This window comes from Aplidium turbinatum, chromosome 2 (genome assembly GCF_918807975.1).
Source record: "Aplidium turbinatum chromosome 2, kaAplTurb1.1, whole genome shotgun sequence".
In the NCBI taxonomy this organism is placed as follows: domain Eukaryota; kingdom Metazoa; phylum Chordata; class Ascidiacea; order Aplousobranchia; family Polyclinidae; genus Aplidium; species Aplidium turbinatum.
The window spans coordinates 47028703-47048191 of record NC_137473.1 but is presented as its reverse complement, the minus strand read 5'-3'; the positions used below and the strand labels follow the sequence as shown (position 1 = coordinate 47048191).

The window sequence follows — 19489 nt, the reverse complement described above, 5'->3', positions numbered from 1 at the left end:
CAATTAAATATAATGTCATGCAACATAGCATACTGCTGGCACACATCAATAATTCTTTGCAGGCCCTTAATACTGGGTGCAAAACAACATACATCATCTGCATAAATAATGTATATAATTAAGACAGGAATTCCTAACATAGCATCCTACATCCTACGGCAAGGTTATTCAGCTCACACGACAAATCATTCATGTACAAAGCAAAAAATATGGACTTAATACACCACCCTGTCTCACCCCATTAGACACATGGAATGGCTGGGAGAATTGACCTCCCCACTTTACTGTCATACATTGATTGGCGTACCAGAATAACAATAAACGTACAAACAATATGGGAACAGACCGTTCAATCAGCTTTAAAAACAGCAAAGAGTGATTCACTCTGTCAAACGCTTTGGACGAGTCTAAATATACAGAATACACATTACACAGGGGTTCCATGCTTAACATACTGAGAAATGGTCTGCTTTAGCAGGTAAACACACATATCTGTGCTATGCTTAGCCTTAAAACCAGACTGCTGACATATAGCCTACTACATAACTTTTCATTCAGGCACGTTTTAAACCTTTCAAGGTTTTGCCACCTTTTCCCGTTCGTTAACGTGCTGGTAGGTTTATATCGATTTTTGTAGTTAGTATCTTTTTCGTCCCAGACGCGTTAATGACAAAAAATAAAATGATTGATTGATTTCACTAGATGCCACAATTTCCACAAAATTACACCATGTTTTCAAATCTTAGCTATCAATCTTATTTAACACATCATTTTGTCATAAACTATAATTTAAGCAAAAATGTCTTTCAAAAGACACATATTTTTTCGTATTACATTAGAAATCACTGTTTTTTGGCACACATTTGATTGTCCACAGTTTGGTGTAACCAGGCACAACAAAAGTCAGTCAAAGATATAATCTCAATATGACAAAAACTTTGTGTTGCCAATATACAAGATGTGGTTGGATTTATTTTATGGTTGTTTTTTGACTCTTACACTACTTTGGTTAGTTTTGCAATTCAATTGAAGGATTGAAAGGAATATGTGAAATTTTGCGGTGAATTAAAGTAATTGAAGTTATGGTCACTGAACTTAGTAGCCTATACTGCTGAATTATGTATCATATTTTGTTATTGCATTGGCTGTGGCTATATTTACACTAAATAGTGTAATAATAGCCTCAATAGCGTTGTCAGATAAGGAATTCAGCCCTAATTTGAGAAAAGTTTAAAGCTGTTGAAAATAAAAACTTGCATTTTTGACTTTTTTTTTAATTCTGGGCAAAGATCAAACCCTAATCTTTTTTCTAACTCTAACTCTAACCCTTACCGTAACCTTTCCTAACTTTAATCCTAACTCTGACAACACCTGATTGTAACCATGGCATTAAGTGTGGAAAAATAGCCACTTCCTTTGTTATTACTGCCAGAAAAAGTCTTTTTTCACAAAAATACAAAAGCAACAGCAAACTGAATAGTTCAACAAAAAGTTAAGCAGATGAAAAGCCTGTTTATATTTTTGAAGAAGAAATTACCGTACCAGATTTCAGCCACGCTATTACCTTTTTTAAACCTTCTGCTATGTTTGTCATATTTTTTTTTATTGTATTGGTCAGAAATAAAAACAAAGTTTTATAATCAAATCCTGTATAATCAGATCTTCAATATCATTAGCCAAAGTGCTTTGTGGTCTGCGTCTTTTTCTTTCATTTTTCCTTTTTGGAGATGTCTTTGAATAGAATTATTTTGAATCATGTAGCAAAAATATTTCGGTTTAATTGTTTGTAGAACAGATTGAATGATCATGTTGGAATGCATTATAATGCAATTTTGTTGTTGATTTTTTGTGTGTAAGAAATTTTTAGTATTCTTTTATAAATCCAATTTTCAACTGCCTGAATTTCTTTTCCCTGATTGTGATGATTATGTTCATGTTTCTGTATTGTGCAGTAACGTAGTCCATGTATAACACTGCTTAATGTGATTTTGAATTGATTTTACATGTTGCTAGTAATAATGCACTGGAAGCAACATTTTGGCCAGAGACAGGATCTTCAAAGTTGCAATTCTTTGACCGGAGGCCGAACGTTTGGCCTTTAGTGATATTATATCTACTTCATAAGTTCATATAATCAATGTTTTAATTGAGCGGTTGTATACTAATCTCACCAAGTGCTTTAAAAGGTGCATCATGGAAATGTTTAGGGTCCTTTGAAAGGATCCATTCTGGAATAAGTTTTTTGATAGATTTCAAATTTGGCAATGTTTTCTTTCCACCTGATGTAGTATTTTTTTGAAGGTATTGTAGATTTTTGATTGACGTCCTTTATCCCATTTTCAATCCTACGTTCCCAGTAGCATCCTATGTTGCATTTGCACTAGGGTGCATCAAAAATTTCTCATGGCAGTATATTCAAGTTGTACTACCCTTAGAAAAAATCAATTGTGTAAAATATCACAAAATTTGGATGAACTTTACCAGGGCCACATTAAGCTTGATAAAATGAAAGGGTTTGTACCAGCCTCGTTTTTGACTTGTAGAGGTAGCATATAACAATTTATGCCGTTTTCAGAGCCCCATGATTTTTAAATTGTTAATGGATTGAAAGACAAAAAATTGCTGTGCTGGTTCATTATAAAGTACACACAATTCAACAAAAAAAACAACATTTTTTACTGCATGGGTGTTAGGTGGTTCACCAAAACTTAATATTTTGTCCCGTACAAGTGTTTTTTTTCAATTTTCGTATGCTTGTGACACTCAGACTAATCAGAATATTTGTTTGAAACATGATTATTTGAAAACTTTGCTGCTGTCAAATTGAGTTTAAGAGTTGTGGTGCCATTAACATGAGGGTCTAAAAACCCTTCCAGGCAAAATGGCCTGTTTACCCTATGTTTGGAGGTCTAAATGACCATGTGGGTTTTTTATGGTTGTCCAACTGCATGTTGCAGAGTAACAATACTAAAGTATTTTATCCACGGCTAGATGATGGGCATTTTCATCATTATCACTCATTGTAACATTACAAGGAGCACATCTACATGATGAGCAAAATATGCATTTCCTTGAAGAACCTTAGCCCAATAGCAACCTTCCAAACATTATTTTTTGAAAACCACATCACTTGTTCAACAATATTAAAAAGTTCATTGATCCATCACTACACCTAATCTTGTTTGATTTGAAACCAGCTAGAAAACATAGCCTACCCTATTTCATATTCTGCTAATGTAGGTTACTCAAGACATAATACTTGAGTGTAGTAACAGAGTAACACTCAAGTATTATGCATTTACTATGTTACACACAGAATTGGAAGTAACGACTAGTTGTCACTATTCGATAGCGTTATTCGTTGCTTTCTGAATATCGAATGCTTATACCCATTCCTTTTAAAAATAAATATTGAATGCGCGTTATTCACTGCTTTTTTATGCAAACAACGAAATCATTATTCATTTTTCACTAATCGATATTTAGGAGAACTGCTGAATCATTTTTTGATGTTCACTTGCTTCGTCGTCAAAACGAATTTACGAGATTTCGTTTTCGGATTACTATCCGACCTAGTACCCTTCCGGTTTTCGAGCTTTAAAGGATTAAGGAAAATTTTTGCGGCAACACAGTTCAGAAAAACCATGCCAGTGAGAGTCGTTAACAGTGTTGCCAACCTTGCCGTTTTCACGCAAGTTTGGGCTTGTTGTTTTTCGAGTTTGTGTATTTTTTTTTTGAGTTTGCGGGTTGCTTGTTTTTGGGCTTGTTTTTTGGCCAGTCAATTTTTAGTAATTGCTACTCATTGCTTTTTTAAGTATCGATAGCGGAAAGTCATTGCTTTTTTGGGCACTATCGAATAGTGAAATAGTCATTGCTTTTTAACTAACGACTTCCAACCCTGGTTACACAGCATAAAACAAAAATTGGGCTGTTTTACAGCTTGTGCATAACCACTGAGTTATGCTACTTAATAAGTTTGTCGATCAGTTCAATGCAACATGAACAATATTGAGGGGACATGTCTAACTCAATTAAGTACTCAATGATTAAGACAAATGGTTTTACCTCAAATTTCTTTGAAGATTCATGTTTTCTTCATCTGCTCTGTGCAGGCTATATACCATTACTATATTAACTTGATGCTAACTCGTAACTTCTTAAAGTAGTAGGATTAAACCATTTGCACTGGTTTGACACTTGGGTGCCAAATACTTTGTTTTTATATGTCACAAGAAAGCCCATCATCTGCTTTTTGTTGCCCTTCATCTCATCAACAATTCAACATGTCTGAAAATCATTTCAGGATACAAGTTGGAAAAGCATGGAGATAACATACATCCATGATCAACTTCATGTTTTATGATAAATCCACCATATAAAAAACCTTCGAACTGAATATATGCTTTTTGCGTTCAGTATAGATTAGCTATTAGTTGAAGATTTTTTCCATTAAAACCTATTTCAGCCAATCACTGTATCAACTTATCATGACTGACTTAGTCTCTGTCATTATTTTTAACGGTGTCCGACGTTTTCTTCGTAAACAGTTCTTCGTAAAGCAATTTTTCGTAAGCAATTTTTCGTAAAACAATTCTTCGTAAAGTTAATTCTTTGTAAAACAATTCTTCCCAAAGCATTTATTCGTGCATGCAATGGAGATTTGATGTATACGAAGAAATGCTTTACGAAAAATTCTTTTACGGATTTCATTTCACCAACAACTGTTTACGAACAATTGTTTTACGAAGAATTGCTTACGAAGAATTGCTTACGAAGAATTGTTTACGAAGAATTCGCCTATAACCATTTTTAACAGGGTTTATTTTGAAGGAATTTTAATATTACTTCATTTGGTAGTTATTAAAAGCAGGTTCAAGGTATTTTGTAAAGGTGATTACAAAAGTACATGAGTATGACTGATGTGGAAATAGATGTGGATAATCTAATCTCTCGACTACTAGCTGGTATGTGCTTGGAATGCTTTCATTATACGAATGCTTACATTCTAATGTTTGATATTGCATCTTAAGTAACCCATTTAGTTTTAAAAACTCCAAAATTTAACGTATGTGATATCAAGGATTCTTATTTATATGATAAGGCTATGTGAAAAATTTATGCCACTTAATCACAGACAACTTACACTTGTTTGTTACAGTACGAGGTGGAAGACCGGGTAGAACTGTTCAAATGACAGAAGGAGAGATAAGAGCTCTTTGCCTTAAATCCTGTGAGATCTTTCTAAGCCAACCAATATTACTGGAACTAGAAGCACCTTTGAAAATATGTGGTACCTCATATTGTTGTTTGTTATGTCATCAATCATTATTACTATTGTTATATTTTCTTAATTTTACTTATGCAGAAATTGGTTGATTTGTCCAATATTTTAGAGCAATTTCTGTTCATGAATAACCTACCATTAACACTAGAACGGCCGAAAAAAAAGTATACCTCCAACGGCCGCTGGTGTCGAAATCGACACTTTTTACAAAAACTTTATTTTTCCGCAAAATTAACAGTAAGAGTTCGTTTTATTTTACACTGATAAAATTATCTGAAGCACTTATTGCTTTTGTCACCTATTTGCGCTGTTAATTTTTTGGTTTTAGACGAAAAGTATGACGTAGGCTACCAGGTTTTGATCAGTTCGAAGCTTGACTATATCTGTATCTTGACTCTGTACGATGATCTAAAAGTTCAACAGAGTGAAGACATAATTATCATAAAAATAGCACAAAGTTTTCTTATGCAGGAGAAAAAAATCAAACAAACCAACAAACTCTTTACGCAGTGCAGCCTTTGCACTCTGTAACTTTCCAGTCACGATTATCACACTTCCCACTTTTCGACAGTGGCCGCAAATGGTAACTGTATTGTTTTTGCAATAATATCCAGCACGTTTTCTGCTTTTACTAGATTGTCGTCCCTGCTCTTCTTCTCTCTGCAGTGTCGGCTTTCGTTTCAGCACATGAGCAGTTCTCAAGCTCTCAATCTGGAGGATAAAATCATGTCGGCTGATGTTGCTGCCGGAATGTTTTCTAAAAATAATCCCAAGAGTTCAAAACTGCAATATGTAGCATATTTGTCCAAACTGCAAGAGGCCATCTTTTGCTTGCTGCATGTGAGGTGCATTTTCTTGCCATTTGGTCAAACACATCAACTGCTACTTTGTTCTCGCTATAAAAACAGATCTCAAAAGGTTTCTTTTTCTCTTTTGCATCAATACTGGGGCTGTCATGCATAGTGGAAACGACACTTGATTTTTTTTTGCACTGATAGTTTACAAGCATGCAGCTCTTCGTTGAATTGTAGAAGAATTTACTGGAAAATTTTTATCCTCCACCCTAGGTCATCTCCTTTGTCAGTCCTTTACTGTTAGCTTGAACATTTCCAACAATGGTTATATTTGTTTCTTTAGTAAACCAGCAAGATTCACCCTAGTAAAAAGTTTAACTGTTGTGACGTTGTACCCGCTTTGTCTGTGTAATTTGGTGGTGATCCTGATCACTACATCCTCGGGGAGAAGCCTTACATTTCGTTGCTCTCTTTTAATAATTCCGAGGTACGATAAGTACGGTACGGTATTGCATACGTATTTTGAATGAACCTCGGCTAATACCCAGAATTTCATGCCAAACTTGTCTGGTTTGTTAGGCATGAACACGATAAAAGACATCTGTTTTCTATTGGAAATAGCTGTTCATCGATTGGCAGGCTCCAATCCGGAGTGTAATTGTTGATGCAATAGCAACAATTCCTTCCAGTGCCTCTCGAATACGAATAAACTTATCTGTTGCAAATCGCTGATAGATTTGTGGAAGATATTGGTAACACAGTATGATGACCTAAAATCAAGCCGAGCAATAACACACATCAAGCCGAGCGTTGGACAATTACCATAAGAAACGCTATAAGTAATTGGGAAAACTATTGAATTAGTTTTTTTCACACAGAAAATCTTTTATACTTTACAAATCTTATTAAATTTGTATGAGGTGTTGATTTCGACACCTCGGCCGTTGGAGGTATATCCGCTCATTGTAGATAACATAAAAAGATTTTTTAGAAAAATAATACTGAACTACAAACTGTAAGCATAATTGGGAAGCTACTGAAAGTTTGAAAACGTTGCGATAACAATTAAGGCCCAAAATAGTGAGCTAAATTTCTAAAAGTGTCGATTTCGACACCTCGGCCGTTCTAGTGTTAATGTGAGAAAGATTTGTTTGTTGGGTGTACTTTTTGTGCTTTCATTAGATATTCACATCAGAGTTAAATTAATTACTATTTTAATTGAATGCAATTAATTACACATTTTTATGTCATTATTGTTGTAATTGAGACTTTTTGCTGCATAATTGCGATTACTGTAAGTGCAAAAATTTTGGTCCAAATTACAATTATTTTTACAATTACATTTAGGTCTAACTACAACATCGGTCCCAGTAAAAATACTTTTTTCAATAGCTGGTAACTTTTACACCCCGAAAAGGAACTTACTGGAACATGTAATTTTTGCAATCTAATCTAATCTCAAGTGCAATTCTACTATTGTCTTTGGTATACTATTATCCGGAATGGCCCGTTTCGGTGAGTCCGATTCGGTGAGTCCGATTCGGTGAGTCCGATTCGGTGAGTCTGATTAGGTGAGTCCGATCCCTTAACGGGGGATTTTTTCAAATTTTTTTTTTTTAAATTATCGGGTACCGTAACCTAATTAGTAATTATCATTGCCGTTTAAGGGTTAGGGGTTTGGGTTTAGGGTTAGGGGTTAGAGGTTAGGAACTCACCGAATCGAACTCACTGAATCGGACTCACCGAATCGGACTCACCGAATAGTAGCAAACCCCTATTATCAAACTATGAAAATAATTGAGGAACATGCACATTGCACATAGAAGCATTTCATTTTTGTTATTAATTTGTGTAATTGATTACATTTAGAAGTAAGTTTAAGTTGAAAATTTCAAAATCATGTAATTGTAATGTATTTGATAATTTTAATGGTGTAATTGAACCTGAAACTATGTAATTGATCCAACTCTGATCCACATGATCAATATATGCTGCTTCCTACCACCTAGTCTCACTTGAAGTCGTTGACGTCAATGTACCTAACAAGAAATAATAAGTCACACCACACCAGATGTTAGACTTCAAAGAAAAGCTGTATTTTGACTAAAACCATATTCCAACCATTAAATTAGCGAAATTAATTTGGAATATAAATGGATCCTTTCACCAGCTGGTTAAACCAAAATATGGACATGTCAATTATGTCACCTTTGCATTTGGTTGAAAGCTGGAGATTGGTAATATGTATAACTAATCTATGTCGGCCTTTTTCATATGAACGTTTATCTTCTTCGACACTTCAAGGGTCTTTGCCTGTTACCACCCTTGAGCAGTTGCAGCGACTTGGTCTAGATGTTTGGGAAGGTGTCGAGCAGCCACTGAATTAATTCGTCTTCCAGTTTGCGCAGACCACCCACACCATTTGTCGCATGTTAAAAGGCACAGTTGCAGATGGTGTGGTCTGCGGTTTGTTCCTCCTATCTTACTATAAGTAGGGTTGTAAAGGGGTGGAAAGTTTCCGGTAATTTTGGAAACTTTCCTGGAAACTTTCCGGGAATTTTGAAGGACCCGGGAATATTGGGGAATTTTCATTTGGCATTTATTATGTTTAAAAAATTTGTTAAATATTTCATCAATTAGAAAAAAATATCAAAAACCTATCTTAAGCATTTTTTATTTTCTTTAATTATTCTAAACACTAATTTGGTGTTAATTAAGAATGAGGCTTATTATGCATACTTTTTCAATATTTAAAAAAATACTGATCATATTTGGGAACACTCACACCAAGGTCCGCAATACGCTCGCAAATGAAAGGGTGGAAAAATTAGTATCAGTCAGGTCAAACTTGGCATTGTTTGAGCCCTATGAAGACAAGTCAACTCAAATTGAAGTTGACTCTGAAGTCGGTGACGCTGCCAGAACAGTCATTAGTACGGTACATCATCTGAAGAAGCCGAGCAGGAGGAGATGCTAACCGGCAGCAACTAGAACAACGACTTTGTAACTGACTCAGTATTGTTTTTCTTTGTAAAAAACAGATTGGTGATAATTCATTTTTGGAGTTATTAAACTAAACCATGTGTTTGTATGTTCTTAAGTATTTTAGTTATACATAGTACTTTTATTCTAAACAGTATAAAGCCATTATTTTCCTGTTTCAACATCAAATTGAGATTGTTTTGAATGTTTCCGAAAATTCCCCAAAATTCCCGTTAATTCCCAAAATTTCCATGGAAAGTTTCGGCTCTGAAAATTCCCGGGAATTTTGCAACCCTAACTATAAGTGTACTTTAATTAAATGTAGGGCATTCATTAATGTGTGTTGCTCAGGTATATATGTGTTTGTGGTAGTTGAACCATTGTTGTATAGGCTATTAACATTTTTTTACTAAAATATGCATGTTTTTGCAGGTGATATCCACGGCCAATACACAGATCTTTTGAGATTATTTGAGTATGGTGGCTTTCCTCCCGAGTCCAATTATTTATTTTTGGGAGATTACGTTGACAGGGGAAAGCAGTCCTTGGAATGCATTTGTTTACTTCTTGCGTACAAGATAAAGTATCCCGAAAACTTTTTCTTATTGCGTGGCAATCATGAATGTGCAAGTATTAACCGAATTTATGGATTTCATGATGAATGTAAGATTTTTTTATAATCTATGCTACTGCTAACTCATCGCCTAGGTCCGAGATAATACATCACGACTACAGGTGTCAATATGCACTGTAAACTTGACCTAATGGACTGGTGTAAAATCTTTTGTTATAAATACTTATTTCCAATTTTCAGTATGAATCTCCTTTGTAATAATTCAACAAATTATCATCACACATTGCAGCAGTTAGATATACTTAACATGTAAACTTGAGGAATTGATCAAATTTATTATGTTCACAGTCATACCAGTTGTGGCTGTAGTGAAGCTTGTGAACATTCAAATTCTTTGTTAGTTACTTAACGCTATCCGTCTATTAACTAATTACACACAGCCTTCTTGTTTACTTAGTATGAACACACAGTGTCTACGACCAGACTCGATACTGTTTGGTTGAAACATTAATTGTTTGACAGAGAGAGTTAGTTGATTGAACTTTTATTTTGGATTTCAAACGTTATTTTTATCCGTTGTGTGTATAGCATTTTTGTAACTTTAAATATTGTTTGTAATAAGAAGATCTCACTTTGCAAAATAATATCTGAAACAATTTAAAAGTTTTATTTGTATGTAGGCAAACGTCGTTTTAATATCAAATTATGGAAAACATTCACCGATTGCTTCAATTGTCTTCCAATCGCTGCCATTGTTGATGAAAAGATATTTTGCTGCCATGGAGGTAAAGAACATTTACTAGCATGCCTTGAAATTACAACAAAAATAAAATAGTTTGTTCTAGAAATATTGATTTTATGATTGTTTCTGTTGTGTGTAAAAATATTCGCCCTGTTGCCACATACTTTTGTTTTTATAGTTTGCTTTTGTTGGTCTTGAAATGGTACTACAAGTCAAACTTCGATACTATGCCACCTTGCTATTATGCCACCCTCGCTACTATACCACTTTTAATCGTCACCAACTAAATTCAATAGAAAATATATTTACTATGCCACTCCTTACCCTCGCTAGTATGCCACATGAGAGTACAGTATTACTGTATTGACAAAACAACAAACGCTACGAACGAAACGATTAAACTGCTGTAAAACGGCAAAAGTATATGTGCATTGTGCAATGTGCATGTAATGTTTCTACTGTAGCTCAGCCCAAAACTTTGAGGAATCGTCAGTTGGCGCATGTTCTTTCGGCGGATTTCGTGCACCTCGTCGTCTAGCCCAGTGCTTCTTAAACTTTTTTAGTTTTGTTCACCCCTAGCATGTATCTCCAGATTTCATTTACCCTTGTCTCATGGTATGATAAAACTATCTCGTCTATATATAACAGCACAAAACGACTTAGGTCGTTTCGATTTTTGTTAAGATCAACTCAAGCTAAGTTTTACCATTGCAATCTACAATTTCTCGAGTCCAGAGATACAAACCTACAAAACGCAGTCACCAAATTTTTTTATTTATACAGTCAGTGCAAAACAACTTCACTATCACAATAAGCAAACAAAACAACAGTTCAGTAGTCGATTTACTGCAGAAAATTGTTTACTAGTGACTAGGATGCTCCTGAACTTTCGCAAGTAGTTTTTCAAATCGCGGATGAATCAGTCCTTCTAATGCCACTCTCATCGATGAGTCCACACATTTCAGTGCATTTCTCTTTTTAGTTTTCAGTTAATTTTTTGAAATTTATAAAAGAATCAAACAATAAAAAATATTGAAATTTACAAAAAACAATTAGTTTTGATGAAAAATTGAAAAACTTAGAATGAATTTTGTTTTTGGAAATTCTCACCTGTTCACTGAACAGGTGGAACACCCTGAATATCCGCCCTGCTCGCAAGCTATCATCCATTTCTGACGGTTCACCCTTATTCACCCCTTTTGGTTGGTTCACCCCTGCAAAAATTTTATTCACCTTGGGGTGAACGATTCGCCTGTTTAAGAAACACTGGTCTAGCCGATCGCATGCTTGCATCACACTGGGCTTCCCGCTTCTCTTCTGCGTGAACTTCCGGACAGTACTCCATGCCCGCTGGGCTTCCTCGATCGAAACCATTTCCTCCTCAACAGTTATCTCATTATCTTCGCTTTCAATCGGCTCCTCGCTGCGCAACATCTCCTTCGCAATCTCATCCAGTGTGACAGACCCACCAGTCTCGAGGGGCTCATCAGCTTCAAGAAAGTCAGACAGCTCGATCTCCTCGTTCTCATGCATCTTTTCCTCGGCAGGCAGCGCTTCCCAGATCTCGAGCAGATTAACATCATCTGGCTCAGATTGGATTTCCTCGTACAATTATAATCGTACAACACAACGTGGCATTACATTGTCACGTCTCAAGGCTGTTTTTACAAACTCTCGCTACTATGCCACTTTCTCTGGGTCTCAAAGGGTGGCATAGTATCAAAGTTTGACTGTATTTTATAGGACGAGTGTGATATACAATTTTTTCTGAATAATATTCTCAGATGAGCACCATATTCCTTGGCCACAGATTTTTAAAACAAGACTTGAATTTGTTTTCTTTCATGCTCTTTTGACGAGAGCAAGACTTTAAATCCAATGGTGTGCAGATTTTTCCGCTAAAATAATTTCTCGAGCTGTTGAAGAGAATATACGTTCATTACTGCATTGCTTAGTCGTTAAAGAAACTTCTTCTTGCTTATGAGGCAGCAATTCAGGCAACATCTCCCGGGTCTGCTACTATTCGGTGAGTCCGATTCGGTGAGAGCCATTTCGATGAGAGCCTTTTTCGTAGAGTTTCCTATTCGGTGATTTTTTTGAACTTTTTTTTGAAAATTATCGGGTACCATAGCCTAACTATCATTGCCGCTTCTACATCGTTTTAACGTCGCTAAACGTTGAAATAAGACCCTAACACGTAACCCTTAACCCCTAACCCTAAAACGGCAATGATAATTAGGCTACGGTACCCGATAATTTAAAAAAAAAATCACCGAATAGGGCTCTCACCGAAAAAGGCTCTCACCGAATCGGACTCACCGAAACGGGCCATTCCGACATCTCCCAATTGTTGCAACCAGTGCAATAGGTTCATATCAAGGTCTATGAGATCCACATGTTCTGTAGGTCGAAACACTGGACCCTGGACAAAGAAACTTAAAATATGACGAATTAAACTACCAGTGGTTTCTATTAATTTTATTCCAGACTATATGTTGATTGTGAAGTTCTATCGCGTTGCAACAGTAGAAAGTGGAATGACTTAAATAATTATTTGAAAAAAATTTGAATTTTAAGCATCAAAATTAATTACAGCCGGATGATTACATATTGCTCTCATTGAGGCTCTCTTTCATCTGGATTGTTGTACTAATGTCATAACTGCTGTTTTTCTTGGTGCAGGTATTTCCCCAGATTTGCAAGGTATGGATCAAATTCGGAAAATAGTTCGACCTACAGATATTCCAGATACAGGTATATATGTGACGTAATTTGACATGCCATTGACGCAACGGGAGTGAGTGGGAGATTAACCAAAATGTTTGCAGCAATCTATCGCAGCACTCACACGTTTTTGCATTCATATGATCATGTGTCAAAATACGTCATATCGCAAATGTAGAGTGAAATGTGGTGGGCAGCGAAAGTGCAACTGTGTTCAGTTTTTATTCACCACTCACCCTAACCTTAACCCTTCGTCTTTGAATCATCGGCTTTGAATTGTCGGCTTTGAATTGTCGGCTTTGAATTGTCGACTTTGAATTGTCGACTTTGAATTGTCGTGATACCAGTACTACACCGCATCCTATCCAGATAACATTACTCCACAATCAATACAATTTTAACATCGACTTTAGCAGATGTTGAATCAATGTAACAAAAGGCTGGTTGGTGCGCTTTTACATTGATATTGCCATTCGATTATCGTGTGTCCAGAGTACATGACTTATCCTGACAATATACAGAAGCACTTAAAACTGCTTTAGACATAATAAAAACCGCACTGTTTTGCAGCCCAACCATAAGTCTCATCACACAATTATATGGAAGGTTTACCAGCAAAATAAAAATAAAAAATTTTTTGTTAAATTTTGTTTCTGTTGCCGTTAAACTAACGTCTATTTTCCGTTTGCTTCACACAACTAAAGGCATAGTGCGACACGCCTTAAGTGGTACTTACTTTTTACTTTCGTGTTTACTTCATAGGCATTTTATCGAGTACACTTGCATTGATTGTTGAGTGTATTACTTGCTTTAGGAATGTAAGCAAACAAATATTAGATCTCGACTTTATTCAATCTAAAAGTGACTTTGTAGATTTAATTTTCTTGGTCATACATCAGCTAACCAATAAAGCAAACTAGTGTTCCCACACTCAGCGCTGTGTGCCATGTTGCTGTTTGTTCTTCAGGTTTGCTCTGTGATTTATTGTGGGCCGATCCTGACAAAGATATGAAAGGGTGGGGCGAAAATGACAGGGGCGTTTCGTTCAATTTCGGCCCTGATGTTGTCAGCAAGTTCTTGAACAGACATGATCTGGACCTCATATGCCGGGCACACCAGGTTGGAAATGTGAAGTTGAATAAATTGCATATTTTACTATGTCGTTATTCCAAGACTGCTTGTCGTGTGTCATTATGTTGCGAAATAGGCGGTTTTTCAGCTGTGCATCCTTCTTAATGTCAAGGTTTGCTGTTTATACTGTTGATCAACTGTCTGTGAGAAAAACTTGTGAAGCAATCTTTTATGTAACTTTACGTCCGTACTAACTTTACGTAACCTTACATCTGTACTAACCTTGCATACTATGTTGTCTCACAGGTGGTTGAAGACGGTTATGAATTTTTTGCCAAGCGTCAACTCGTCACCTTATTTTCTGCTCCCAACTACTGCGGGGAATTTGACAACGCGGGCGGCATGATGAGTGTAGACGAATCCCTTATGTGCTCGTTTCAGGTAGAATTTTTGTTGATTTAGCATCCAGGGGCGATGGGAGCGATCGCCCCCCTAAACGCAGAAAAATAATTTCAGTCGAAGTGTATTTTCAAGGTTAGATTAATGTAGTCCTATACAGTACACTATTGTATTTTGTTGAAGTAGCCCCTTTCCCTCAGACTACTTACTGGATCCGTGCCTGCTTTCAGCTCAACTGCTTCATGTTAATTTAAAAAGTCTGTCAAATGCCGCAAAACGTGTTTGGTTGACTAAGATTATTGAATGTTTTTAATTAACACGATTGTAGCCGACTATGCCGCGTGACCATCAATTCTTTTTTTGTTTATTTTTATTTTTAATTTAATCATAACTAATCTAGATGAATATTGGACTGTTGAAATACACTTTGTCCAAACTTTAGAGGAAAGTCTTGAAATAACTGATAACTCGGTTACTTACTAAAATCCCACAAGTCTATTTTGAGCCCGTTCGATTAAGCATTGACCGCGTTCCGTCCGCTTGAAAGTGCTATTAAGGTTATTTATACCTTCCTTTGTTTATCTATATTCTATATGCATTGATATCAATCTATTGTATTTGTATGTGTTAGTTGCAACGCATTAGCTTTGCTCAAACATATTGTTCAAAATCTGTGTTTTTGCAACGTTGAATGCAACAATTTAAACATTGTATGTGATGTCTTTTTTATCGTTTGTCACATGCAACAGCATTAAAGCAGACTATGATAGCGCGTTGTTTTATTCAGATTTTGAAGCCAGCAGAAAAGAAGGCCAAGTACCAGTACGCTGGGATGAACTCCGGCAGGCCCGTCACTCCACCGAGAGGAAATGTTCTCAAGGCCACGTAGCTTCATTTGTTTTTAAATTCCAACCCACTGTTTCCAACTTTCAAATTCTGTATCGAGAAATATTTCACCTATTTTATCGTCGCTCAGTTGTTCAAAAAAAAAATAACTTTTTTCACTGGAGACAGTCTCGCCCTTGGTCAACTAACCTTCTTCTCCTTTGAACCACAGTGACAATAGCACCGCGCACACTTGCTACCTGCAAATATGATCCTTTAGTAGACATTTTGCTTTCCGTCCAGCCATGTTGAAGGTGTTGATATCCCTAGCGAGCTGCGAGTTTAATGAATGCTTCTCCGCTGTTGAAAATTGTGCAAAGTGACGTTTAATGCTGTACTTGTCATATTATCGCAGTCATAAAGTGTACGTACATCGGTAATGTGAAAATTTAGACAATTTTATCTCACTTCTCATAACCCTTTTGTATATATTTTGTATCACAGTCATTTAACAGTGGGTGAACAGTGAACACCCTCTGGTTAAATCCGGGTTAAACTTCGAAATATTCCGAGTTTGAATATCTTCAATGTTTCACCACCTCTTTATCAGAGGAGTGCATTAATTTTAGAATCAATCCGTTCATCTTTTTTTTATTCAATTTAAAGCAACTTCCATTTAACTAGGTTTTAGTCTTTGTTGGTTGAACTGAACCTACTTTGGTTAGCGCCATGCAATACGAACGCTACTTGTTTGAAAGTTTTACATTTTTATCTAAAATAATTTATTTCTTGCAATCAACGTACGTTTGTTTTGCGGGTGCAATAACGCCTTTTAGCAGACTAAGGGCTAATGTATTTTTAAAACAATTTAAATGCCTCTTAATCTCTAACAACTAAGTTTTGTGCAAAATAGCAACTGCGTGGTTTGTATACGTAATTACGTTACCTCAAATAGAAGTTTGATGCCGTTCGAAACGAAACAGTTGTGTGGGAGTATTTCTGGGTATTAAATTTACGAAGTATGTTGTATCTATTCTGTAGACATAATCGTTTTAGACGCGTTGCACGGTAAACTACTAGGCCACATGCATTTACTTTGTGCAGTTTTGTCATATTTCTTTGTGATAAGTCATTATAAAGAACAAGACTAAATCGCCAACTTAATTGTGTTTTGGAAAGGTTACTTTTTATGATAAACTTACTTTTTATGCGATTTTTCTTGGCAGTTTGGCGCACACTTCAAGGTTGAGCTGCCACTGTTGAGCGATGCCTGCTGTACAGCATTATCTTTGCTGCGTCAGTGCATTTAAATTAAAGCATGCCACGTTGCGACTAACATTAGTCAATAACCGAGCTGTAGCTTTTTGAACAATTGGATAATCCTGTCTACCAAAATCTTTTAAATAGCATGAAATTGAGGGTGATCACAAATGCTTAAAAAATGATTTCTCAGAAGTAGAGATGTACCGATATATCGGTATCGGCATCGGTATCGGTGATATCGGCCATTTTTTGAGTATCGGTATCGGCATCGGTATCGGCAAAATTTGGCCGATACTGTGGCCGATACTAAACATGTAAAAAAAGGCGTTTGCTGCGGATTTTCTGCGGAAACAAAAATATAGATTTTTTAAAGTAGTAACTAACGTCACATTGAAGTAGAAAAATAACAACCTGTTCAAACTTTTGATACCTCACAGTCACATGACATCATGCGCGCACCTTTTGGCATTGTTTGCTTACAGTGATTCTTCCACTCAAACTAAACGTTTTGTTTCGGCAGTTTTGCGTTGTTCGATTCTTAAGTTGTGAAGGAGACTCAATTTCTCCAATATTTATCATTTGTGTTTTTTTTTACTCTCAGCAGAGGATAAAACCAGGCCAAGACTACCCAGGTGGCGGGAATGTGTAGTTTTGCATCGTTTTTGCGTTGCTGGACGTTTGAGGGACCCGTGTGGCTTGGTTGTTTTTTGGTGGGCTGGTTCTGTCAGTTTGTGATTTGGTTTCCGCCTTTCGTTGTGGTGGACTCACCAGGCTTGAACAATGTTGTGGCGGAGTGGGTGGGCTCGGGGTGGGGCGGAGGGACTGCAAATCCTCACTGAACTAATCAATAAGTAGTCTTGTTGCGCCTGGGATGGCGGCCTCATTGTGGGGGGGGAGTTTCCTTCCCTGCTGTCGGCACGGGGCTGGGCGCTCACTGGTGCGGCGGGCTGTTGCGATTCGCTGGCCATAACGGTGTAGCTTCCACGCTAGCCATTTAGACCATCCAATCAACTATATGTTTCTCGGCAGCCGTTTTGTAGCAAGAATTGACATCGACAAGAATTGAAATGGCTAGTGTGGAAGCTCCACCGTTGTGGTTGGGGGGTCGCGGCAGCTCGCTGTGCTGGTGAGTGCTCAGCCTTGTGCCGGGGGGGACGCTCCTTTCTTCGCAATGAGGTTGTCATCTTGGGCGCAACAAGACCATTTTGATTGGTTTGGTGAGGATTCGTGGTCCCATTGCTTTCTTTTTGGGTCTACTTATTCTGCCGTGACATTGTTTGGGCTTGGTGAGTTTGTTGCGGCTAAGGGTGGAAGTTGAATCGCCGACTGGTGGAGCCGGCTTGCTGGGGGCAGCCGAGTTGCACGGGTTTTTTGAGCATTTGGCGGGGTGGGAGCGATGCAGAATTGTGCATTTTTGCTACCTGGGTAGTCTTGGCCTGGCAAAAGCTTTTCAACTAAACAACAAGCGCCCTTAGGTTGCACATTACTTGTCGAATAGTTTTTTGTACGACTACACAAATCACTTGGTTTACATTTTACATCTTATTATCAATTATGATAGCCTATTTGGAGACGGAGAGTTTGCGCAAACACTTTATTAATTTTTCAGAAACCCCAATTATGATGTAATGTTTCTTCCCTTATACCCCAATCATCAATTACGGTGGCTTTTCATTACTAAAACCTACTATTATGACACAACAATGCGGTTGAGATTGGATTCTTGAATCTTTAATAAATTATGCCAATTTAAAGCTTTTTTTAATAGTTTTATGCAAATAAGGTAAAACTTAGCATTTGATACAATTCCTTGCAAATACCAAAATTGCTTCTTTTTGTAACACCAAAGTATCGGCCAAAATATCAGTATCGGTATCGGCCTAAAAAAGTGATATCGGGATCGGTATCGGCCAAAATATTGGTATCGGTACATCTCTACTCAGAAGCCTTGGTGACTGAATCAATTGAAATTACAAGTAGCCTAGAGTGTGTGCTTGCAATAAATATCGTTATGTAGCCTATTTTATGTAACATGAACGTGTTTTCGTTCTTCAAAGCATTTTATAAAAGCTCAAAGGTATAGGTTTGTGATTTCGTTAACTGTTATGTAAAAGCTTATTTATAAAAAATTATGCATATTGTACTTTTGCATTTTATGACAACGTACATTGTTGATTTTCTTATGAAAATCTTTGTTTTTCTGCGATGTTTATAGAGTCTTTGTAAATTGAGCTAGCTTTTAAATAAGTGGATTATTTTTAACAATTTAATAAACGCTTTAGAAAGGCATTGCTTGAAGAATCATGTTGCAGATTTTTTTAGCTTTAGCCCCATACCTAATTTGAAGGAAATTTTATCACTGCACATTTTCTTAGAAAACATTTAAATAATGGTATGAAAACTTGTGCAGTTGCAAATTTGAGCCAATTTGGATTTTCCGGTTGCTTCGCCCTTGGTTTTGCTTGCTAATCATCATAGTTTCATTTAGGCTACTGTGAAAAATCCAGTTTTTTTGGTGAAATTGAGCAGAGGCGATAACCAATCAAGTTACATTTTGATAAATAAAATTAAAACAGATGAAAAATATCAAAAATGCTTTAAAATTTTTTTGAAGCCAGTCAAAGCGCTTAATTGGTTTAATTAAAACCGCTTTTGATGTGATGTCACATCAAGAACAACTTCGAAAAATACAAAAGAGGTTTACAGCGGGAGTACTTTAGTTATAAAGAAACCGATGTCATGTCATAGGAAAGAGTAAGTTACCTTTATCAAGTTTTGCGTTGAATTGTTTTTGTTCCGTTTGAAATCCTTTGTCATTATTATAATAATAA

The 19489-nt window shown here is 36.5% G+C and overlaps 1 protein-coding gene across 1 annotated transcript; it reads left to right on the top strand.

Annotated features, from left to right (window-relative positions):
- The first annotated feature begins 4829 nt into the window (after window positions 1-4829).
- On the top strand, window positions 4830-19074 carry LOC145764502 (serine/threonine-protein phosphatase PP1-beta catalytic subunit-like). Its single transcript, XM_082576119.1, has 8 exons — window positions 4830-4964; window positions 5159-5290; window positions 9493-9723; window positions 10315-10419; window positions 13059-13130; window positions 14068-14219; window positions 14478-14612; window positions 15358-19074. The coding sequence occupies exons 1-8, from the start codon at window positions 4907-4909 to the stop codon at window positions 15457-15459; spliced, it is 987 nt and encodes a 328-aa protein (XP_082432245.1). The 5' UTR covers window positions 4830-4906; the 3' UTR covers window positions 15460-19074.
- The last annotated feature ends 415 nt before the right edge of the window (window positions 19075-19489 follow it).